Source organism: Neofelis nebulosa, chromosome 2, assembly GCF_028018385.1.
Source record: "Neofelis nebulosa isolate mNeoNeb1 chromosome 2, mNeoNeb1.pri, whole genome shotgun sequence".
NCBI classification, from domain to species: Eukaryota; Metazoa; Chordata; class Mammalia; order Carnivora; family Felidae; genus Neofelis; species Neofelis nebulosa.
Genome location: NC_080783.1, coordinates 6,258,258 through 6,282,340, shown reverse-complemented (window position 1 = coordinate 6,282,340; position 24,083 = coordinate 6,258,258). Strand labels below are relative to the sequence as shown.

The following is a 24,083-nucleotide window of genomic DNA, read 5'->3' as shown; positions in this document are numbered from 1 at the left end:
CAGCACATGTGGATGAAATTAAGACAGGGAAAAACAAACAGCACACGCGGGGGCCCCGGACCTCCCGATGTCTTTGGCCGTGGGCTAAAGTCCCCCACTGAGGGCAACACTTCAAAAGTAGCCTCAACCTGGCACGTTTCCAGAGGAAAAGCCAGCAGTAAATATTGACCCCAGGATCAATGGTTTCTGTCGAAGCCGCAGCAGGCAGGCCAGAGAGGCAGGGGGAGCAGCAGGCAGGCCGAGAGAGCAGGCCAGGTCACACGTGATCAGGAGCCGCTTCGTCCAACGCCGAGAAACGATCTCACTGCCTCTGAATTAAAACTACTCTTCCCCGAACGGAGAAGATGGTGACGAAGATACTGATTCTTCTGGTTCTTGGAATGAACTTCCTGTCTTGTGCAGGTAAGCAACTCAGCGCCACGACCCCCTGCCCTTAATGCTGCAGGTGCCGTCCTGGCCCGGGGCGGGGGCGGGGGGGTTGGGGTTCTTGTCTCACTGTGTCCCCCGTGTCCACTCATGTCCAGGTTTCCCGGTGTATGACTACGACCCGTCCTCCTTGCGGGAAGCCCTCAGCGCGTCCGTGGCCAAAGTCAACGCCCAGTCCTTGAGTCCGTATCTGTTTCGAGCCTTCAGGGGCTCAATTAAAAGAGTAAGTGCAGCGGGCGGGGGGGGGGGCGCCTGGGTGGCTCAGTCGGTTAGGCGTCGGACTTCGGCTCAGGTCATGATCTCACGGTCCGTGAGTTCGAGCCCTGCGTCGGGCTCTGTGCTGACAGCTCGAGCCTGGAGATGCTTCTGAGTCTGTGTCTCCCTCTCTCTCCGCCCCTCCCCCCGCTTGCGCTCTGCGTCTCTCTCTCAAAAATAAATAAGCATTAAAAAAAAATTAAAACGAGAAAGGGTAAGTACACATTCCATCTTCTTGATTCCTCTTTCTGCCGCTTTGTGTTCTTTTTTTTTTTTTTTTCGTCTATTGGGTGCCCTTTAAAATTTTTTCCAGTTCAGAAAGATAGCAGCTAGCCCTCTTTTCAGACTTTTTAAAAAAAATTTTATTTATTTATTTATTTGTTTATTTAGATGAGAAAGCATTTAATTACCGTTCTTGTCATAAGACCCTCAAAGCCACTTCGGATGCCAGATTCTTCTGTCCCTCCCTCCTCTGGCCTGGCTTCCTCTTTCCAGATGTTGCCTTTTGTGTATCCTGCTTCTGTGTCCACGGTCCCCCCTCCCCCACCCCCGCCCGGTTCCTCTTGAGCAGTTCTCTATGAGGAACTGCTCCTTTATTAGAAATGAGGTTTATTTTCGATTTCGGAGGTCCCCCTCCTCGCCCTCAGAGGAAATAAATTCTGGCTTTTAAGCCAAAGAAATCCCACCTTCCTTTGTCAATTTGGTAATGGTCTGTTTCCTGTTAGCTTCGGGAAATGGGGAAAACATGAACTTTCTTGGGCTTCCGATGACTCAGTCTGTGATCGGCCAAGAAAGAAACACAGAAAGAGGCTTCAAAGCCCGGACAGCAAGTCCCCTTCCCCTCCCCCATCCCCAGGGGACTTCATGACCTACTTTTATGGTCCTGGGCCCTGGGCCTGGTTGGAACAGAAGTGCCCCCAGGCTAGCGGGCGCTAAGGTGGGAGGTGGGGGAGGGTCTGTAAAGTGGCAGGTCGCAAGACTGAGAGCTCCGTGCAGCCAGGCCGCGGGGCATCGGTGTGGGGATGCAACCGGGGTCCAGGCGGCAGCTATGCCCCCACAGGGGCAGAAGGGCCTTGCTTTCCCTCTGCCTGCCGCTCGCCTCTCCCACCAGGACTGGGCATCACCCTGGCTCACGCTTAGCTTGCTCCCTCTCCTGCCATGGAGGGCACGCAGCTCGTGGCTTTCGTAGCCCTGGTTTCCAAATACAGCACATCCTTCTTGACCTTTGTCCAGAAACTGGCTCAGTTTCTCACGTCCGGATTCCCAGGAAATTAACTGAATTGTCTCAGTTATGTTTTCTAGTTGGGCCCTAGGTCATGAAGATGATGGGCTGTGTGTCAGCTAGGGGCCCAGCCTAGGAGCAGGCTGTCAGGGCCCAGAGCTGGGGGTGGGGGGGTCACTTGGCCCCGACATCATGGTTCGGGGACACTGGGAGATAGGTCAGCGCCCAAGCTGAAAGGTGAATTCCTTCTGGAAGAGTTAGGATCAGAATAAAGGACTCCCATCTTGCACACCGGCTGCCTTGGTTTCCATTTTCCGCATTTAATGAAATCTACTTGTGGTGTCAGGGGCTCGGTGCTTACAGACATAAGCTTTAAATTTACCTGTAACCCACTGATACCACAGAAGAAAGTTAGTGGTTTGTCACGTGAGCAAGGGCTCGGGACGGACCCTCTTACGGATGGGTCCCGACACCATGGAAATCTGGCCTGTGGCGATGGGCTAGGACGAGGCGCCCCAACCCAGGCAATTGATTCTACGTGACTTGAGCCCACGTTTAAAAAAGATGGGAGAGGAGAAGACAGTGACCTCTGACGTGGCCATGGGACCTGCTCAGATGCTTCTGTCAGGGGCACGGGCCGGGGAGGACAGTGGACACGGGCCTTGTCCTGGGGAAAAGAACAGAATTCAGGTCCCATCGGGGACGGAGCAGAGGGTAGGAAAGAAGGAGGTTGGGTTGGACAACGACATAAACAAATGAAGGTCATTTTGGAGGGTGGGGAGCACTGCAGGGGGGGTGGGGCGGAAACAGAACAGGCAGAGGGAGGGGTGGGCGAGCTGGGGCTGGGGCAGCGTCAGATGGGGTGGAAGCCTCCGCCGTCATATGTGAGCAAAGACTCAGTCAGTGACAAGAACCTCCATCCGTGGGGAGACCGTGGGGGAACCTGGAGGACCAAAAGCCTTGAGAGAGAGGTCGGAGAGGTGGGCCGGATTGGGGACGTTCCCAGAGCATGACTTTGAGAAGCTTGAAGCCTGTTTTAAGGACAATGGAACAGGCACACACGTGCAGGCAGCTCTTTGCACTTGGGAAGGTCTCTCCAGCCACCAAGTGGAGTGGGGTGCCAGGGAGGAGGCTGGGCCAGCGATCCTAGGCAGCAGGTGGTGATGGAGGGCAGCTGAGCCTGGGGTGGGTGTGGGGAGGATGGGGGTGGCTGGGTTCTGGGACAGCCGTAAGCAAAGCCACGGAAGGTTTGGGATCCTTTGATGTCGGTGCCCCTCTCTGTCCGTTTTTACCATTCATCTTCTTTTCTTTTCTTTTTTTTTTTGTTACTGTTTTGCTTTCTAAATTATTCTTAGGTGTAACTGATCTTCACTTTTTGTCCAATTGTAAGGATTAGTTGGAAAAACCTAAATGATCACCGTGTTAGGCTTCTCCAGAGCAGAATCCATAGTGTGCGTGTGTGTGTGTGTGTGTGTGTGTGTGTAGAGAGAGAGAGAGAGAAAGAAATGTGGGAGGAGAGAGAGAGAGGGAGAGTGAGTGAGATTTACTTTAAATAATTGGCTTACACTATGTGGATGGAGGTTTGAGAGATCCGAACTCTGCAGGGGTGGTGGTGGGGGGGGGCCGGCAGGCGGATGTTGTAGTTCATGTCGGAAGGCAGGATGCTGGCAGATTTCCTTCCTGCTCAAGAAAAAGGCAATTTTGTTCCATCCAGGCCTTCAACTGATTGGGTGAGGCCCACCCACATTAAGGAGGGTGATCAGCTTTACTCAAATTCACCAATTTACTTTTTTTTTTTTACTTTTTAAATGTTTATTTACATTTGAGGAAGAGAGAGAGAGACAGAAAGAGAAGGGGAGGGGCAGAGAGAGAGGGAGACACAGAATCCGACGCAGGCTCCGGGCTCCAGGCTGTCCGCACAGAGCCCGACGCGGGGCTTGAACCCACAAACTGTGAGATCATGACCTGAGCCGAAGTCGGATGCTTAACCGACTGAACCACCCAGGCGCCCCCCACAAATTCACCAATTTACATGTTAATTGCATCCAAAACACACCTTCATAGAAATATCCAAATATCCATTTGACCAAAACTCTGGGTATTGTGGCCCAGTCAAGTTGACACATAAATGAACCATTATAATCACCAAAAAGAATTGTTATGGGTTTGTATATTTTTGTTTCTGTTTGGAATAAAAAAAAACCAAAATATTCTCATTATACAAAGTCAGAAAATACAACGAGAAAGAAAACACCAAAACTACTATCTATTGTCCATTCCTCTGAGACCACCACTATGAACATGTGGGAGATTGCCTTTTTGGATCTTTTTCATATATTGAAACAAAATATGTTTTGTTTGTTTTTTTACGACACATAGTAGCATAGTGTAACGTCAGTCGTGAAGTACTACAATTTATTTCAGCAAAGATGCTGGATTTTGGATTTCCTCTGGTTGATTCCTTACTGTGGGGCATTTAGGTCATCCCACCTTTTTCTCTTTTTTTAAAAAAATTTTTTTAAACGTTTTATTTATTTTTGAGACAGAGAGACAGAGCATGAACGGGGGAGGGGCAGAGAGAGAGGGAGACACAGAATCTGAAGCAGGCCTCAGGCTCTGAGCCATCAGCCCAGAGCCCGACGTGGGGCTTGAACTCACGGACCGCAAGATCGTGACCTGAGCTGAAGTTGGACGCTTAACCGACCGAGCCACCCAGGCGCCCCATGTCCCACCTTTTTTCAAACAACACAGAGAGGAAATTCGATGGTTGAAACTGAGTTTACGTGAAAAGGCAAAACCAGGGGCGCCTGGGTGGCGCAGTCGGTTAAGCGTCCGACTTCAGCCAGGTCACGATCTCGCGGTCCGTGAGTTCGAGCCCCGCGTCAGGCTCTGGGCTGATGGCTCGGAGCCTGGAGCCTGTTTCCGATTCTGTGTCTCCCTCTCTCTCTGCCCCTCCCCCGTTCATGCTCTGTCTCTCTCTGTCCCAAAAATAAATAAAAAGCGTTGAAAAAAAAAAATTTTTAAAATAAAAAAAAAAAAAAGAAAAGGCAAAACCATTAGGCTTTCCTCCTTATTCTGAACAGAGTGCTTAAAGGTGCTTAAAGATGCAAAAAAAAAAAAAAAATGGTTGCAAACTTATCTCAGAGTTCAATAAAATCATCTGTACTCCAAAATTCCCACATTTTTGTCTTTTCAACCCAGCCTTTGTGTCTCCAGCTGGCTTTCGCTGGGTCGCTTTCAGGGAAACTGCTGAAGTGTGATCGGTGAGAGGGTCCCACCAATGGTGTCCAGCAGAAGAGAGCTCTCTCTGTTTATGAGACTCCGATTTATTAGCCAATATTTTAAAATTACGAGTAAACGGGGTAGTAAATATTACGGAGGCTGGATTTTTAGTCTTACTTCTTTCCAGAAAACTCTGCTTCTATGAGCACGCCTCACCCAGTGTTAAAAGGGACATGAAAGGACGCCTGGGTGGCTCAGTGGGTTAAGCATCTGACGTCGGCTCAGGTCACGATCTCGCGGTCCGTGAGTTCGAGCCCCGCGTCCGGCTCTGTGCGGACAGCTCGGAGCCTGGAGCTGCTTCGGATTCTGTGTCTCCCTCTCTCTCTGCCCCTCCCCACCTCGCTCTCTTCTTTCTCTCTCTCTTAAAAATAAATAAACATTTTTAAAAAATTAAAAAGGAAAAGAAAAAGGAGGCACGAAGGCGCCCCATCCCGGGCTTGGGGTTTGCTGCTTATTTCCAAACAAAATGTTCTACGTGTTCCTGTTCTTTCCTACGTGTGAATGGTCTGTGCTCTCAGAGAGACATCTCCCCACCGTCTCCTCACTGGGAAGTCGGTTGAACGTGTTGTTGACTCTGATTTGCCATAAGGTCGCTCAAGGACTGAAAGGGACTTGAGTTTTGGAGCCTGGGTGTGTGGTCGGGTACCGGGCTGTGGCAGCTCCCGTCCGGCCTCCCCGCTGTCATCTTGGGGATGACACCGCCACCTTGGGTTTTCTTTGTAGCGGTTGTCGTGACTCACATCTTAGCTCTTAAATCCTTCTGCGAACTTTCCATTGCAATGAGAATGAAATCTACACACCGTCCCATGGGCGACAGGGCCATCAATTACCGGACACACCCCATCTCGCACACATCATCGTGTAGAGTTCTTCTCTTGTTTATTTTGCTTCGGCCACAACCTCTGGACTTGTTCTGCCCCAGGACATTGGCCCTGCTTTTTCCCCACACGACAGGCTCTTTCCCATTCTATGAGCCTCAGTGGGAAATATTTCTTCCTTGGGAGGATTTCTCTGGCACGGTGTCTCCAGTATTTCCTCCTCTCCATCCCCACCACCATGTTGTTTTTTCCCTCATAACACCGTAACCGTCTAGAACGACCTTGCTTAGTTTCCTTTAACGTGTTTACTGTGTGGCACTCCAATTGGGATCCAAGCTGCATGGCGTCTTCCCTGCTCTGCCTTTGGCGCTGGGCACACAGTGGGCAGTCATGAAGTCACGGGACTTCTGTGTCATCAGAACGTTGCAGATTCATCAGGGCGTTTGGAAGTTTCCCCCACTCTCTCACCCTTGGTGGAAAGGAGTAGACAATTGTGCAACCTCATTTATGGGTCAGAAGTGATCAAACAAGAAGCAGGACTAGACAATACTGCACACAAGGGTTGAACTTACCCCTTAATTTCTGATTTCGGGGATTGTTACGAAGTCATGGGGCGTTCTTTTAGGAAAATGCCCCTTAAAAATACACCCAGTCGATTCTCGCTATTTGCAGGGGTTGTGTTCTATGCAGTCACCACGCACACTAAGTTAGTACCTACTGACCCACTGCTCCTTGTCTGACACGTGTGTTTTCTCCACACGGCACATCCAGGCTTTCTGTGTTTGGGAGCCTCGGACAGCACTGTAAGGCTACACCTGGGGGGCCATTTTAAACAGCAAAATCACCAAGGGAAAAAAAACACAAAAATGAGAAAAACATGGTCCGAAAAAGAGCAGGAAAGGGGCGTTTGTCTACAGCACGACAGCAGAAACAAGAAGGCAGAGCGCTGCCTTGTCTGATCTCCGCTGGGAACACGGGCGCAGGACAACTCAAATCCTCAGCGCACGCGTGTGGATGACTGCAAAGGGACCCTGAACCTCGGTTCTGGGGTTATAAATAAATTTGAGCAAGTAGGCAAGTTGGGAAAAACGGAATCTGCCATGAGGGTCAGTTATAAAGGTAAGTCGTCGTAAGCAAACGTCGACCTTGGAGTTCCCGCCAAGAACGCCCAAGTTCTGGCTCCGTTTTTTTAAATGAAGTATTCTGTGCCTTTGGAAAAACGTTTCTTCTTGTCTCAGGCTGAGGGCCGGGAACTGGGGGGTTGTGAGTCCAGAAAGCTCTCACCAGGGAGGACTCTGTAACTTTTTCTTACTGTGCAGGGAGAAACATTTGGAGCATTGCAAACCCCAGTAGCTCACCCATGGCAAACTGATGCTTTGTTTTTGTGAAGGTCTATGTCCTGGACCAGGATAGCTTGAGCATGGACCTAGAGTTTGGCATTCGGGAGACAACATGCAGGAGAGAATCTGGAGAAGACCCTTCTACCTGTGACTTCCAAAGGGGCTACTACATGGTAAGTGCAGCGGGAAACGCCGTATCCCAGAAATTAACCTGCAGAAGCGCCTTGCTTCTTCTGTGACCTGGAGCTGTGCCCCGTCACACGGACGCTCTGGCATCCGGCCACACTGGGAGGCACTGACTGTGTCCGTGCTGTGCTTCCTGCGCAGGGGCGCAGTGCCCCTCAGTGGCTGAGGGCTTGAGCTCTGGACTCCATGGTGTTGAGTGATCCTGGCAAATTGTTTTAACCCCCGCTGCCTCAGTTTCCTGCTCTTTGAACCGGGTGTGATGGTGGTTCCAGGCAAACTGAACTCAAAGAGGCCAATCCCAAAGGCAAATTCCAGAGGTGTTTCGAGTTCCATTTTAAACTGATCTAAAAACTGTGTCCTTGGTGTGAGTCACACTATTTTGCAGTAGGCTGTTGTGCAGTATGTCACCTGGCTCTGGTTCTGCTGAACCACGGTGTGTTCCGTTTTGCATCCCCGGTGGCCAGAACGTGGCCCAACACTTGTTCCCACCCACCGGCAGGTGTCTGGGGCGAGCAGGCCACCACCACCGGGCAGACTCTTGCTGTCCAAGGTGTTTGCCTAAAGACGAATGAGTTCTCAGGGTTTTGTGAGCTTATGAGTTTGTTACTTTATGAGTTCCTTACTTTATGAGTTTGTTACTTTATGAGTTCGTTACTTTATCAGTTTGTTACTTTATGAGTTTGTTACTTTATGACAGGGTCGCTTGGCAATGATGTAAATTCTGAAAAGGGAATCCTTTGTTTCGCGACCTGTTTCATGACACTTTTCTCTGTGACTGTTGGGAGAAGGACTCAAACCCAAGTGTCACAGCGTCCGCTCCTAACAGACTCTTGAGGCCAAAGGAGAGGAGAACACAGGCCTTGGGTTCTTCCTCCTTCCTTTTGTTCCATTGGGAAACTTCGGGGCAGCTCACTCAGGGCTCACGGGGAGGGGAACACGTGATACCCACATGCCTGACAACACACCTTCAGGTATTTCGGTTGTGTCTGCTTCGCTGCTGGGAGATTTTCATTTTGGGAACATGAGGTGCCTCTGTGAATTTCCCCTTTCCGTCTGCATCATTCTGTCAGGCGTTACGCTATCACCTGATCTCTGAGATGGGTCCTAACCCTTTCTAGGAGCCGCTGGCCACGGAGCTCACTGTTTTCTTTTCCAGCCGGCAGTTGTTTGCAGAAGCACGGTGCAGATGTCTGCCGAGCAGGTGCGGGACGTGTGGGTTCGCTGCCACTGGTCGTCCAGTTCTGAGTCTAACAGCAGCGAAGAGGTAGGACCAGGGCCTTGGTGTCCCCCGGGACAGCGCCCTGTAGGCTCTGTGTGGGTCTGTGACAAGCAGACCCATGTGATAGAGTCACTGAGTATCCCCAGGCAGGGGCAAACACAGCTTTGCTCACTTGGCTGGAGTCTCCCTTCCTTCTCCAGCCTCCCTCTCTCTTTCTCTCTCTTTGTTTCCCAGAGAGTTGGAAACAGAGAGCTTAAAGCAACAATTGGTAAATCGTTAAGAGTTTTAGAACTGAGTGTGCAGGCCAATGACGCTGGGTTTAGTGGAGGAAAGGGGAGGGGCATTTTTGTTGGACTAGAGTTCAAAACCATTTAGCAGCTCTGCGGTCCAGGTCAGGGTACTTAACTCCATGATCGGCCACCTCTTCACCAGCCAGATGCCGGCAGTAAAGGCCATCTGACCGTTCTGAGAGAGTTGAGTAAGTTGGTGGACAAGTAAGATCTGGCCCAGCGTCTAGTCCATGAGAGATGCTTGGTGAATGGCGGGCTGGCCCCTCAGCCCTGCAACTGCGCTGAAATTGATTTGGTTCCAAGATCTATTTCCTGGGTGTTAGGACAAGTACGAAGGACTTCCCTTTCCAGACTCCACTGAAGCTTACATAAAGCCTGATGTGTTTTTGAGCTGACACACTCACACATCCGTGGCCCGGCTAATCCAGAAACGACGAGGACCAAGCACAGCGTTTCACAAGCATTTTGTGCATGCGGATTTTGTGGCTTATATGGGAACAGCTGGGGAGAGAGTGAGAAGCGAGACAAGCAAGTCCCGACCCGTGTGGAGTTTGTAGATGAGTAAGGGGGGCTCCGGGCAGCAGGGTTGATCCTGACTACCAGGCAAGCGTTTGGGGGTACATGTTGAGGGGACAGAAGATCGTCTGGGCGCAGGGAGAGCTTCCCTGGGGAACTGACGTTCACATCAAGAATGTCCATCAGTTCAAAGGGGACAAGTGTTGAGGGGAGGAGGAAAAGTGATTCCAAGCACAAGGGGACCATCAGGGAGTACTGTGACGTGCAAGAGAAGCTGGTGGGTTGGAAGGGACACAAACCATTATGACCGCAATGAGCAAAATACGGGCACAGAGGCACACGGCTGATCTGGAGACAAAGGCAGAATGGACCTCCAGGGTCATGTCTAGGATCCCTGGCCTCATCCTAATGACGACGGGCCTATTGATGGCTGAGAGCAGGTGGGGGCACCAGGAGGCTGACAGGACAGGTGCCAGGGAATGCTAACGGGAGCCGGGAGTTAGTAGTGAGTGTTGAGAAATGGATTCTAGTTCATTCTGTGGCCTTTAACGTGTTGAAATGAATTCAGTAACTGCCCCCCTCCATTTAATCCCTCTTCCACCACTGGTTTGGTAAGTCAATTCTGATCGCACAACCGACAGATCTGTTGCAACTTTTTCGTAACATAGTGGACTGTCTGCTTGTCTTCCAATCTGAGTTTTATAAGAAGACTCTGACATCAAGTTAGGCGAGCCCCTGAAAGAAGCAAGATTTTGAAATAAACCCTCAGGTGGATGTTCTCCAAAGATTAGGAAATCATAAAGAATTAGGGGCAAATTAAAAAAAAAAAAGAACTCCTTAAATTCAAGGATTCTGTAATTCGAAGGAAGAAAGAAAGCAGATGGAGATTTCAAGTAATTCCTGGAAACTCTGAAGTAGATTTCATATATGAAACAGAAAAAAAAAAAAAAAAAGAGAAAACAGCTGCTAACCATTTTCAGTGAAATAAGCAGTGATATTAGAAACAAAAGATATGGAAACCAATTTGACAATAAATTTCATATTAAGAAAAGAAAAAGAAACATAAAAGAGACGAGACTAGGATGAATTTAGGCATCAAACACAGAAATCATTGTTGGAAGTAGGAAATAGAAGAAATAAAACCAAAAAAAAAAAAAAAATCCTGGAGTAATGAAAATGAAGATCGTTTGAAAAACGTATGTAGGTTATAGAAAAATTTCCGGGGAAAGGAATATAATGTGAAGAAAGGGTTAAGCCATGGAGAATAAGACTGAAAAATCCAAAATACGAAGACTAAGGACTTAGATCAAAGGGAAGATATCTCGCAAGGATATGATGAGAGAAACTGTCAATAGAAGGAGTTTGGAGTTTCCCCTTACGTGATTTTAAGAAGTATAAAAGCTGTAAGGACATATGAGGGAATAAATGTCTCAATTTGCTAACATTCTGCTGTCCTTAGTCAAATGTATATTTGAATTATAGGTAGTTTCTATGATTTTTGGTTGATTTTTAGTTTCTATGATTTTTGGTTGATTTGGAAAGAGAAATCTAGAGAGGACGGAGGGTTCTATGTGCACACGAGTGCACAGTCAACCACTTAATGGTTTAGTCACCGTCCAGAGTGCGGTGCTAATGCCTGTAGGTTGATGGGGGAACTTGACTTCAGGCAAATCCTGATGTGGAGTAGGTGGGATGAGATTTGCCTAAGGCTTCAGCCAGGAGACCCAGAAACAGTCCAAAGTCCAAAGGGAGAAACTGAGGAAGAATAACCAGAATGGAATTCGGAGCTCAGGGGACGAGAGGCGACTGTGTTCTGTCGCAAATGATAGAACTTGAACTACAAGTCGCCGAAGCCCAAATGGGTAAGTCCCTGGATCGAGTTCCCAGAAAGGAAGGGGAGGAGTTCACCTCATGGACCCGTTCATTTGGGAGTCTTCAATGCCACCTGGGCCAGCTTCTCCCTCCCTTCCCTCCCCCCTCTCCCCCAAGCCCCACCCCCTTCCCCTCTCTTCCCTGCTTCCCTCTCCTACTGTAGACGAGCTTTTTCCTTTCAGCAAGGCCACAGGCTGCTCCAGATTCAGATGCTCTAACTTAGGAGGAAGAGGGAGCATTTCTCTCTAGCTCCACTGGACATGCCTCTTGGCATGACTCCCTTTGGCCTGGCTTAGGTCATGTGTGCCCCAGGCCTTTTTTTCAAGTTTATTTATTTATTTTGAGAGAGAGAGAGAGAACGCACAAGTCGGGAAGGAGCAGAGAGAGAGAGGGGGTGGAGAGAGAGACTCCCAAACAGGCTCTGTGCTCATAGCACTTGCTACTTGATCCCGTGAACCAGAGACAATGACGTGAGCTGAAATCAAAAGTCCGACACTTAACTGACTGAGCCACCCAGGTCCCCTCCTTTTTCTTTTTTTTTTTTTTAATGTTTATTTATTTTTGAGACAGAGAGAGACAGAGCATGAACGGGGGTGGGTCAGAGAGAGGGAGACACAGAATCCGAAGCAGGCTCCAGGCTCCGAGCTGTCAGCACAGAGCCCGACGCGGGGCTCGAACCCACGGACCGCGAGATCATGACCTGAGCCGAAGTCAGACGCCCAACCGACTGAGCCACCCAGGCGCCCCCTCCCTTTTCTTTTAATAACACCTTTACTGAGTTATAATCCACATAGCGTACAACTCACCCTTTTAATGTGTCCAATTCGGTGGCTTTCAGTATATGAATATAGACTGAATATAGCCTCCACTATCTAAATCCAGAACATTTGCATCAACTCAAAAAGAAATCTCATCCCCATCAGCAGCCGTTTCTGTGCTCCCCGTTCCCCCAGCCCCCAACAACCCCTCATCTGCCTTCTGGGTCTACGGATTTGCCTATTCTGGCCATTTCATACAAATGGAATTATACAACACGTGTCCTTTTGTAACTGGCTTATCTCACTAAGCATCGTGTTCTGGAGGTTCCTACCTGCTGTAGGATGTATTGGTACTTCGTTCCTTTCTAGTATTGAGTAAGATTCTATTGTATGCATATACTACCTTCGATTACACATTCAATACTCGATCAACACTTGGGTTATTTCCGCTGTTATGAACGATGATGCTACGAGTCTTCGTGTGCAAGTCTTTGTGTGTTATTCAGCGGCTTCATGGAATCTATTTGTGCAAGCCTTTCCCTAACTGAACACATTAGGGGAACTTCATACCCAGAAAACCCCCACATCTGATCCAAATGCAGTCTGTTTGCAAGTTCATAGGGAAGGTGCCATATTTCTGGTCCCCCACATTTGGGAGCACGTCTGAGTCCAGTGGAAAGCTTTTCAGGCGATTTAAACGTCATGCGATTTGCTCTTCCCCGTGTGCTTCCCTAGACACACATGTTTGACACCACATAAAGTTATTTAATACAATATATTGCCTTATTTCATTAAAAATGAATTACGTAATACCTAAGAATCTTCCTGATAACATTTGCATTTTTTACAATGTCTTTTTTTTCCCTCTTTCACATGCTGATCTATCCTGATGCCGAAATTGACTTAGATGGGTTTTGGGGACATATTGGGATCCTCTACATGGAGAAATATGTACCTATTTGGTAAGCTGAGATCTGTTCTGTTTAATGTGCTTGTTTTTTCTTGAAACGACTTTATATTGTAGTTCTCTGTTAGTGAGTCATTTAACACTGGAAACACTATACAAGCCTTTGAACAATTATAGTATTTCCAGAAGATGAGCATTTTTTTTGTTCCTTTCTTACCAGTAGATGACAATGATACAGCTTTTCATTTAGGTATCTCTTTATATTTATGCAGAGATTTTCCATATATGATTCCATCTGAGGTGTCAAACAAGCAGAGCAGATGTGAGTTTACACCTCGAGAGGCTCCCTCAACTTGAACAGGCTTATTTCCTCCTGGGGCGCAGGCTGAGTTACAGGACCCAGGTGTGCCACAATGTGTGGCTGGAGGGTCTGGACTAAAGCTCATCTAATTGATCGAGGGCGAATTCTGTCATCCTGAAGCCACGTGATGAGAACCAACCATCCCTTTAAGAGTCTCGGTTGGGGGAGGGAGGGCCCGCCTTCCTTTCCGTGGTTAGGGTTCAAAGGGTTAGGGGCCATTTATATCTCCCTGAGCCTTTTGCCCGGTGCTGATAGCTACAAAACGATTTGGTGATCCTCCACTGTTTCTTGCTTAAAAGGAGGCATATTTGGGGCGTCAATAATGAAAGCACAGAACATTCTGGAAATGGAGAAAGGGGCCTTGCCTGATGACCATTCCTGTATTACAGGTCTCAATCCTGACAAGTCCAGAAGCGAACGCAGTGAACGGTCACTCGGTAAGTGGTCCTACTTTTTTCCACGCAGCACCAGCAGATTCTTTTTGGATCAAGCCAGACTCTGCTGGCACCATTTCACAGTAGATTAACCCCCGAAATACAAAATATTTTAAGCGCAAACGAAAAGAGCAGCACTGCACAAGCTTGCTTTGCGAATCACTGAAAAGGTAAAACGTGAGGCATGAAAACTTACTTAAATGTTAGCAGGAATCGAAATATCACAGCTGGCTCAGGACGTCAGCATCGACCTTTCCTCCTGCCCCACTTTGGGGCATTTTCTGAAAAAGCGTGAACTCTCTCGAACCACCTCTTTGCCATCCGCTTTCAAAGGTGTTTTGGGGCCCGCGGATGAAGTTAACAAGACCATAGTTCCTCTCTTTTTACAGATCATTTTCCTCGTTTAGTCTTCTTAATAGCTCTGGGAGGCAGGTGTTGTATTACCTGCTTTTATAGACGAGATAAATGGTAATTCGTGGTGTTAATCGCATATGCAAAATGCAAAATGCATATGCAAAAGTGCTAATTGGTTGACACGGCTTTGTCTTTCACAACCATCCTGGGAGGCCGCACGGTGTTCCTTCCCATTTTGTAGATGGGCAAACTGAGGCTTAGTGAGTTTCTGGAGTTTGTCCAAGGCTACATTGCCAATGTAGGACTTGATACAGATCTGTCAGACTCTAAAGCTTCTGGCTTCTGTTTTTGCCAGTGCTATTTTCTGGAAGAGCTGTGAAATTCACTTTATTTTGGATTTCTTCATTAAAATGAATAACACAGATAATAATATTATGTTGAGCCCGGTGTTTGATCCTCACTAGGCATACTGAAATTTATTTGAAGTGCCGAGGCTTACAATACGAGGCTTGATTTCAAACAAAAAGTTTTAGACACCCTCTGCGTTGTCTGGGAGAACATACAATTATTTGCACAGTGCGACCATTGCTGAGGACATTTTTTTGAACACTTCTTTTTTGGAATTGCCTTCAGAATCTATGGCCCATTCTTTCAAGCTGCTGTAGTGGTGGAAAATGGGTGTCCTTGGATTTGGTTTTGGAAATAGCCAAAATACATGTGATTAATCAGAGTAATAACCAACTTGGGTACATTAGTTATAGATTGCTGTGTGTCAAATTACCCCCAAATTTAGCAGCTTAAAGCAACAAATGTTTGTTATATCACAATTTCTGAGGGTCAGGAACCCAGAGGCAGCCTAGCCGGCTGGTTCTGACACAGTCTGTAACAAGGCTGCAGGTAAGGTATTGTCTGGGGCTGTGATCTCATTTGAAGGCTTGACTGGGTCTGAAGGATCCACTTCCAAGGTCCCTCACGTGGTTGTAAAAAGCCTTGACTCTTCATGGGCTCTTGGACTGAGGGCTTTAGTTTCTCCCACTGTGGGCTTGTCCATCGGGCTGTCTGAATGTCCTCAAAACATGACAGCTGGCTTCCCCCAGAGACAATGATGAGAGAGAGACAGAGAGACAGAGAGAGAGACAGGAAGAGAATGAGTAAGCTGCAGAGCACCGGAGACAGAAGACACGGTCTTTTGTTACCTAATTTTGGAAGTTGTATTTCACCACTTCTGTGTATTTTATTAGTCACACTGACCAACTCTGGTCCAGCGTAGGAGGGGAACACCCAAGTGTGAATTCCAGGAGGCCATCTTGGAGGAGGCTGGCTACTACAGTGGGAAAATGCCATTTGGGACCAAAACTATTTTACGTATAAATCAATGTGACTGAGCCTTCTTACACGGCTCAGAAGGTAATTCCAGAGTTGAATTTTAAAAACGTGTTGGGCCCTGGGAACATCACGGATGCGGTTGAACATCCGTCTCCGAGGTTTCTTTGAAGACGACAACTTAATTTATTTCACCAAATGTGTGTGACAAGCACTGGGCAGATCTCACGGAGGCCTAAAAGGCAAATGTGACAGTGCCTGCCTTTGAGGCTTACAGTAGTGGCCGGGACAGGTCACACGTGGAGAGAAACACACATGGGTTCAGCTGTGATGTCTCGCAGGGGAGGGGGAGGGACAGCCGGGTAGGGCAGATGGAGCCATCCTGTCTTGGCATCCCTCGGCAGTGTGGGTTTGTTTATGCCGGTCACGGCCCTTCCCACTACTTATTGTCACGGGGCCCATGTCATCTCAGATGTTGGTGTGAATGACAGAGCCTATCCGTCCTTCCGTCTGCAGAGAGCCTGAGAAGGATCTTTCCTCCCGGGAATCGAGGGTACCCGTACAAGGGGCACAGAACAAGGACAAACGCTGGCTTTGAGTAACAGCCTCGAGGTAAGGGGACACAGCTAAAAACATGCGTATTTAGAAAGATAAGCCGCTTGGAGCGAGCGCCTGGACGCCGCGGCCCTGGTGCCCCCAGATGTCCTGCTCTGCCGCTCGGCTCCCGTCCTCGCCTTCCCACCCCCTCGTCTCCTCCCAGGCTCTGCCCCTCCGTCGCCTCTTCCATCCCGTGCACCTCGAGCTTTCTCCTGTGGCTCTTGTATTTGTCACCACTGGTGTCATCACGTGTTGAAGAGCGAACAGACAGACAGAACAGCCGCTCCTTTGACGCATCCCCCTTCCAGCAACTGTCCCCCCCCCCCCCCCCGTCCGCTAAGCTTCTCGACTCCACTGTGGCCTTCGGCTGCTGGCCTACCCTTCTCACCTCTCGTTCGCCTTCTGCTCCTTGCACCCTGGATCTTCAGCCCTCGGATCAGTGAAATCAGATCTGCTTGCCTCTCCTCGATCGGTAATTTAAATACTGGTGACGATTTGTATTACCTTCTTAGCCCGCTGTCTCTTCCTTCTGCAGATTTTGCTCCGCGGTCTCTTCCACTCGCCCGCCCTCATCAATGATCTGCAGTTACTTCCAAGCACACGTCTCTTACCGCACTCTATCCCGAGATCCAGGCCCACTGGATGCAGTTGCTATGGTTACCTGGGACCTCTCGGGTCCCACCCAACCTCCTCGTCAGCTCCCTGCCTTAACTGAGGGCATCACCATCCACCTAATTTTCTCAAGCTCAAAATTTTAGAGCACCATTGACTCTTTACCCTTTCTCTTCTCCCAACATCCACAGGGGTCCAGTCTTACCGAGTTGGGCCGCACGTTTTCTCTGGTATTGGCCGATCACTTGCTCGCCATCACCACCGACCGGGGCATGCTTTCCTGCCTCCGGTCCTGATCTTATGCTGTCCACCTTGCATGCTGTCCTCAGGCTTCTCTTGAAACACAGAGGGGTCTCTGATCCTTTCCACGTAACCCCCCTAATGCTCACTTCACTTATGGGATAAAGCAGAGGTGTGCAAAAGACAGGCACTAAGCCAAAAGGAAGAAAAGCCTGTTGGCCCCCAGTGCTGTGGGGAGCTGAACACTGAGCCCTGCTTCACCAAACCAGCCCTGAGTGTCACCGACTCTCACGAGTATATAAATTTCCAGTTGCTAGGGCATTTGTAGCTAAGTCTTGTTAAAGGCTCCCAAGTAGTAAGGGGATATCAGGAAGTGGACACCTAGAAGGAATTCTCAGATGCGATTGCAGACATCGATTCCCTGCACATCCAGTTTTGCACGGAAACACAAGTTAATAACAAAGCTTGAGCTCTCACAGGCTTCAGTTTACACAGCACTGTAACCCTTCAGGATAAAGTCCAAACTCCTCAGCGTGGCCCACAAAGGCCTTGGCGATCTGGCCCCTGCCCACTTCTCCAAGTCGGCCTCTCCCCTAAGCTCCAGGAGTACTGACATCCGCCCGGCTCGCCCTGCTGTGACCTCTGCAGGGAACAGCCCCCTCGCTGCTCTCCCCTCACTGGTCAGGTCTCAGCTGGGCGTGCAGCCTTCCCATGGGCGGTCTCCTCTGATCCCTTTAGGACGGTCCTCATCACGGGGCCTCCGCACTCGTCCGCCCCCTCTCTGCCGCATCATGTTACACGGGACCCCCGGGCGCAGGGCGCAGGGAACTTCACTTGCTACCACCCAAGTGCCCGGCACGGAGCCTGGCACGCAGCAAGCGTTCAGCAAGTAGTTTTGAGTGGGTGATGGAATCTTCCACGTTAGGTCCCTGAAATAGTTATTTTTTAAAAAATCACTTAAGTCTCGTATAATTAATTTTTAACCGCCGGAGTTTGAAGGAAGTCAACTGACATTTTACTAAAATAGAAGGAAAATTTACCAGTGAGGCCGTATTGGATGAAAGATGCAAACGGGAGGTTTTCTTTTTAATCCGCGTGCCTCCTAAAAATAAACACCAGCTTCGTATGGAGATCAAGAAACTACTCATTACGAAGAAATGGACTCATCATATTCCTTTTTTTTTTTTTTTTTTTTATAAATTTAAATCATTTCCTTTTGCTTTATAGAGCATCCTTGGGGAAAAATACAATGCTCAATGAACTGGCTGTATTTCATCTATTAATAATACGATTATATTGGGCATACATGTATTGCAATACAAATTCTCGATTTGATTTCCATAACAAAATTGATTGCTTAACAAATGTCTCTTTAAAGGCAGTGGAGGGGCGGCTGGGTGGCTCAGTCGGTTAAGCGCCCGACTTCGGCTCAGGTCACGATCTCACAGTTTGTGAGTTCGAGCCCCGTGTTGGACTCTGTGCCGACAGCGTGGAGCCTGGAGCCTGCTTCGGGTTCTGTGTCTCCCTCTCTCTCTGCCCCTCCCCTGCTCACGCTCTGTCTGTCTGTCTGTCTCTCAAAAATAAATAAACATTAAAAAAAAAATTAAAGGACGTGCAGACGAAAGGTTCAATGCGGCCGTCCTCACCTGGACACTGACTTTAAGTGCCAGTTATGTCCCTGGCCTCCCATGACCTTTAGATTTCCCCACTGCGCTCTGAATTTCCAGGAATCACAAAATGAGCCTGGGAAGGCCAGCACAGGGTCTGGAACCAGCAGACCTGGCTCCCAGCCTGCTCTGTCACCACGAGCTGTGAGACAATGTTCCACTCTCTTAACTTCTCGGCTCACTTCCTTCAAAGGAAATTATTATTATTAGTTTTGTATTTGTTTTTGTGCCCGTTGGACCGGGAACTCCTTGGGGATGCATGGCCTTGTCATTCTTATTAATTATTTTAGTTCCTACCATAAAGTTAAGGACAATGTCTAGACCATAATAAAGGTTCAATCAGGTTGGAAGGAAGGAAAACACACACGCATGACCCAAATCAGGACAACTATTTGCAAGCTGTGAGTGACGTTCTTCCAGTGGGGAGCTCCTTGAAGGCGGAGGCTTTGGTTCCGGTAGCTTGGAGCCCTCAGACCCTGGTTCAGCTCCTGGAACAAAGTAGGGGCTGAGGAAGTGTTTTTGTAATTCAATAAACACTGTTCTAGGATTCTTTCAGGTTGCTAGAAAAGCATTTCGTACATAGGAGTAGATCGTGAAAGGTGATATTTAGACAAGAGCTTTGGAATTTTTGTCTTATTTGCCCCCTCTAATATAGGGGCCATGAAAATCAGGCTCTAACCCTCACATTGGAAAGGATCTTTCTGAGTGTCTAACCCTTGCTTGATCCTTATAGCTAAATAGTCCACACTCCTTAATTGTGCAGTGGCCAGATGGTCACAAACCACACCAGACCGTAGCAGTGTGAGTGAGGCCTTTTCCTTTACGTTGCCACGTCGATTTGTGCGGACCCCTGGAGTTCTATGTCCAAGAGCAGCAAAGGAGGCCATTGCCAGTGAGGCCTGTTGGGGATAGCTGCAGGGTGGAAAGAATCAGTCTCAGGATTATTTCAGTTTGCCCAACAAGTACTCAACTCCCAAGGGTGCCTGTGTCTGTGTTTGGACCCTTTATGTGCATTGCCTTTTATAAATCTTGCAACAACTCCTATGAAGCTTTGCCATTATTGTCTGTGTTTTGCAGATGAGGAAGCAGAATCATCGGAGAGTCTTGCTCTCAGAGGGGGTGTTGAGATTGGGGTTTTCACTGTTGATGTCTGGGTGTCTCTCTTTTCCCGCCTGTGATACTGTACCTCATGCCAATACCTCCATGTTTAAGAAAGATCATGAAAGGGCAAAGCCCTGAGGATTATTTATTTAAGATTCATGTGTCAGGTGTGGGGTGAAGCTAGGTAGGCAGCCGGCTGGAAGGTAGACTAGTTGACTGGAAGTGTTAACACATACCTATCTGTCGTCAGCCAGGTGGGAGGGGTGACCCTACAACACGGGCCCCTCAGTGAGTGGCTGAGCGATTTCCATATTTGGGTGTGAGACCCGTGAGTGACAACTGTTCATGATCTCCCACCTCCTGGGGGAACGAGACTCCATCGGAGATGGAAAAGACCAGCCGGTGCTTGGGAGCTGGCAACCTGGCTATGTGCGGGCTGTGTCTACCCGTACTCTGTCTGCCCTGACGCTCATCCATGGCACACACGTGACGATCACTCTACCAAGCACAGTCGGTTCTCATTATCATCGTAGTTATGATCTGTAGAGTCGATGCCAACACTGATTTAGTGGATACTCAACCATTGCTCCTGTGGGAAGTACAGGGTGAGGCTCCTGTGAGCCTCTGGTCACCTTTCATCAACCAGTCAGTGCACGACCTCGACGTATGGGTGTTTCTGTTTAAAGACACCTTATTTACCATACTGTTGATCCACGTAGAACTCACGGCCAGCGGCACTGCAACTCGCGCCTGAACTGCGTTTCTCTGACGCAAGCGTATCTCCCCGAGGCGCGTCACAGCCCGTGCTTAGCAGCGCTAGACGGCACTTGGGCTCCACGTGTGGGGGCCGCAAAATCACCACCAGGAAGCACAAAAATGCCAAAAATGTGGCACCGAATAAACCGCGAGAAGGACACTTGTTGACAGTCTGAGCCGCAATCAGGGGGCAGAGCGTCGTCTTACATGGCCAACAGCACCCATGTTGGGAGACTCCCTGGGCATCTCCTGGAATGAATGCAAAACCCCCAGGAGTATTGATCTGGGGGTTACAAAGGAATGTTAGCGAGCAGGCGAATTTCTGAGAATTCAGAGGGTCTACTGAGCAATGGTTTCCACCCCTCGCTCCTCCCCATCTCCTGTTTACTCTCTCGGGCTCTCTTCCCACTTGGCTTGAAAGAGGTGGGGTCTGTACTGCTGCCTCCTCTTTCCATTGGCTCCGCCCTGCTCTCTCTCTGCCTCTTGGGGCCTCCAGCCCCATGGCCTTCCCTGTGCCCGCTGGACTTCGTGGCTGCATTTAGTGCCTCTTTCCTGGCTCTCCTTTCAGCCAAGACTTCTCCCTCTTCTGCATGGATCTCTCTTCTTCCTCCTGCACCCCGAATGGTGGTGTTCCCCAGGACTCCGGCCTCAGCTCTTCCTCTATTCACTGTCTTCTCTTTCCTGGGTGATCCCAGGAACCCCCGGCACTTTGATGCCTATCTGTCCGGGGAGCATTCTGCCCTCCATGTCCACACTGCACCTCTACAGTGTTTCTAGACTGTGCCTTAACCAACGGTGTGCCAGATGCCTGCATCAGTGTATCCTGCCACATGCTCAAGGCACAGTTCTTCCCTTTGGGACTGGTCTTTCTCCTGTAACCAACTCATCTTCCTGGTTATCCAGAATCTGAATAACAGATTAATCTGAATAACATCTTCCTGGTTATCTGAAACAGAATCCTCTCGGACCTCCTCCCTGCCCTCCGCCACCCAGTCACTGCTTTCTGCTGTCTCCCTCTGAAGTTTCCTGGCTCTGTCCCTTCGCTGGCCCAGTGTAGACAGTGTCTTCATGATGGCTTCATCTTGTTCCCTCAAGGTCACCTCCACATGTCGCCAGAATTGTTAACACTGGTGGGGGCAGGAGTGGAGTGGGACACAAGGAATGGGGCCCTCTGCACCGTGGTGTGGTCCACGTCTGTGTCCCCCGATCCTCTCTGCCTCCACATTGCACAGAAGAGTCACCTGGCTGATTATTTCCATGGGCCCCCAGTCTGGCTCAGACCTCCATTCCCAGGCCCCTGATGCCCTGCTACAGCACCCCACCCCCGCCTTGTCCTCGGGGTCTCCTGCACCAGATGAATTCCTGGAATTACATTTATCATACTGTATTCTAGTCCCTTCCGGTTTCTCTACAGTTTGTGATTTCTTCCTTCCTTCCTTCCCCTTTCCTTCCTCCCTTTCCTCCTTCCTTTCTTCCTTTCCCCCCTCCTTCCTCCTTCTTTTCCCCCTCCTTCTTTCCTTTCTTTCCTCTCTCTTCCTCTCTCCTTCTCTTCCTTCCTTCCTTCCTTCCTTCCTTCCTTCCTTCCTTCCTTCCTTCCTTCCCCCTTCCTTCCTCCCTTTCCTCCTTCCTTTCTTCCTTTCCCCCCTCCTTCCTCCTTCCTTTCCCCCTCCTTCTTTCCTTTCTTTCCTCTCTCTTCCTCTCTCCTTCTCTTCCTTCCTTCCTTCCTTCCTTCCTTCCTTCCCCCTTCCTTCCTCCCTTTCCTCCTTCCTTTCTTCCTTTCCCCCCTCCTTCCTCCTTCCTTTCCCCCTCCTTCTTTCCTTTCTTTCCTCTCTCTTCCTCTCTCCTTCTCTTCCTTCCTTCCTTCCTTCCTTCCTTCCTTCCTTCCTTCCTTCCCCCTTCCTTCCTCCCTTTCCTCCTTCCTTTCTTCCTTTCCCTCCTCCTTCCTCCTTCCTTTCCCCCTCCTTCTTTCCTTTCTTTCCTTTCTCTTCCTCTCTCCTTCTCTCCCTTCCTCTCTCCTTCTCTCCCTTCCTTCCTTTCCCCCTCCTTCTTTCCTTTCTTTCCTCTCTCTTCCTCTCTCCTTCTCTTCCTTCCTTCCTTCCTTCCTTCCTTCCTTCCTTCCTTCCTTCCTTCCTTTCTCCCTCCCTTCCATTGAGGCTACACTTTATTCATCTTTGTAACCCCCAATACTTAATGGATGCACACATGCTATTGAACAGATGAATGGATGACTGTAGCTGAGGCCCGTCTCCTGCTTTACTGATTCCGGTGGCTCCCTCGCTTGTACCCTGTCTCTTTCCTGGCTGCAGCTTTGCCTCAGGCCCCCTCCGGCCCTTTCTTTTTTGAGACTTGAGCTTCCTTTCTGGGGCCACCTCCCCTTCCCCCTGCAGGTTTCTCTCAGTTCTTTGTCCGAGATGCTGACCATTTTGAATAGTTGTTCCAGTCTCTAGCGCCATCTTGGATTCCCCTTGAATACACCCAGGAGTGCTGGGCCCTGAGCCTCCATAGCAAGGATGTGGAAAGCATGCTACAGAATCTAATCCCTCCCCCCTTCTCTCTTTTAACAGCAAAATGCATTGGAAGGAATAGAAGTTCCAGAGAAGAAAGATACTTTATGAATTGTGTAATTTTTCTTTTGATCAGTTCCAGTCGTTAATGAATGTCTTACTCTTCCTCTTTTTTCACTGTTCGATTTTTTTTTTTTTTTTGAATAGGCATAACCGTCGGGGCACCTGGGTGGCTCAGTCGGTTGAGCGTCCGACTTCAGTTCAGGTCATGATCTTGCGGTCCATGGGTTTGAGCCCCGTGTCGGGCTCTGTGCTGACAACTTGGAGCCTGGAGCCTGCTTTGGATTCTGTGTCTCCCTCTCTCTCTGCCCCTCCCCTGCTCATGCTCTGTCTCTCTCTGTCTCTCAAAAATAAATAAATGTTAAGAAAAATAAAACCAGGCATAACTGTCAAGTTTTTAGATAAGAAGCAATGACATGAAGAGATTAGTATTACCTAAGGATTTTAGGAGCTGAGGACTCACAAAGTGGCCATGCTTAGCCCAATCATGTCAAACACGTGTTTTAGATTAATATGCAATGATTGTAAATTCCTTACTCTTAAAGAGACAGTCCCAGGCAGCTTGGCATTAATAGTGTCTTTCCTTTTGTGACTTGTGTTAATTTTAAAAAATAAAGGACCTGAAAAAAAAATCATCTGGTGATTTAGGGATGAAAAGGCAAAGGCTGTCCCCTCCCCACCACCCAAATGCCCCTGTGGATTCTTTTTCTCCAGACTTCTCAGTCCTGGGCGTCAATACAGCAAAGCCAGCTTTCTGTCAAACCAGGTATTGCCGGGAATGAACCCAAGGACAGAGGTCCGTGTTCCCAAGCCACTTAGCGATTGCTGCAGTTGAGGGGGAGCCTCTCCTGGAGCCAGGCCCTTGTGAGGTGCCCTGGGGGGATTACAGGAGGTGAGAATCTACAAATCCAAACACAGCACCTCACCAGTGAGATTGAAACCCCGTCAGTTTCCCAGGCTTTCTGTGAAGACGTCACAAGCCC

At 49.0% G+C, this 24,083-nt stretch overlaps 1 protein-coding gene across 2 annotated transcripts; it reads left to right on the top strand.

The window, feature by feature from the left end:
- Nucleotides 1-207: 207 nt before the first annotated feature.
- On the top strand, nt 208-23,492 carry SPP2 (secreted phosphoprotein 2). 2 transcript variants are annotated; one of them, XM_058700564.1, is made up of 8 exons: nt 208-402; nt 525-649; nt 7,394-7,516; nt 8,686-8,793; nt 13,092-13,146; nt 13,842-13,889; nt 16,080-16,175; nt 23,481-23,492. In XM_058700564.1, exons 1-7 carry the CDS (start codon nt 345-347, stop codon nt 16,163-16,165), a joined length of 603 nt encoding a protein of 200 aa, XP_058556547.1. In that variant the 5' UTR covers nt 208-344; the 3' UTR covers nt 16,166-16,175; nt 23,481-23,492. The 2 variants fall into 2 exon arrangements, with proteins under 2 accessions (XP_058556547.1, XP_058556546.1); XM_058700563.1 differs by lacking the exon at nt 23,481-23,492 and adding an exon at nt 23,248-23,450.
- The last annotated feature ends 591 nt before the right edge of the window (nt 23,493-24,083 follow it).

What these genes read in the sequence shown, in the direction of transcription:
- SPP2 (XM_058700564.1), top strand. Translation starts at nt 345, where the DNA reads ATGGTGACGAAGATACTGATTCTTCTGGTTCTTGGAATGAACTTCCTG. An exon ending in TCAGGGGCTCAATTAAAAGA is followed by an intron (nt 650 to 7,393) that starts GTAAGTGCAGCG and finishes GTTTTTGTGAAG; the next exon opens with GTCTATGTCCTGGACCAGGA. An exon ending in AGTCTAACAGCAGCGAAGAG is followed by an intron (nt 8,794 to 13,091) that starts GTAGGACCAGGG and finishes AAATTGACTTAG; the next exon opens with ATGGGTTTTGGGGACATATT.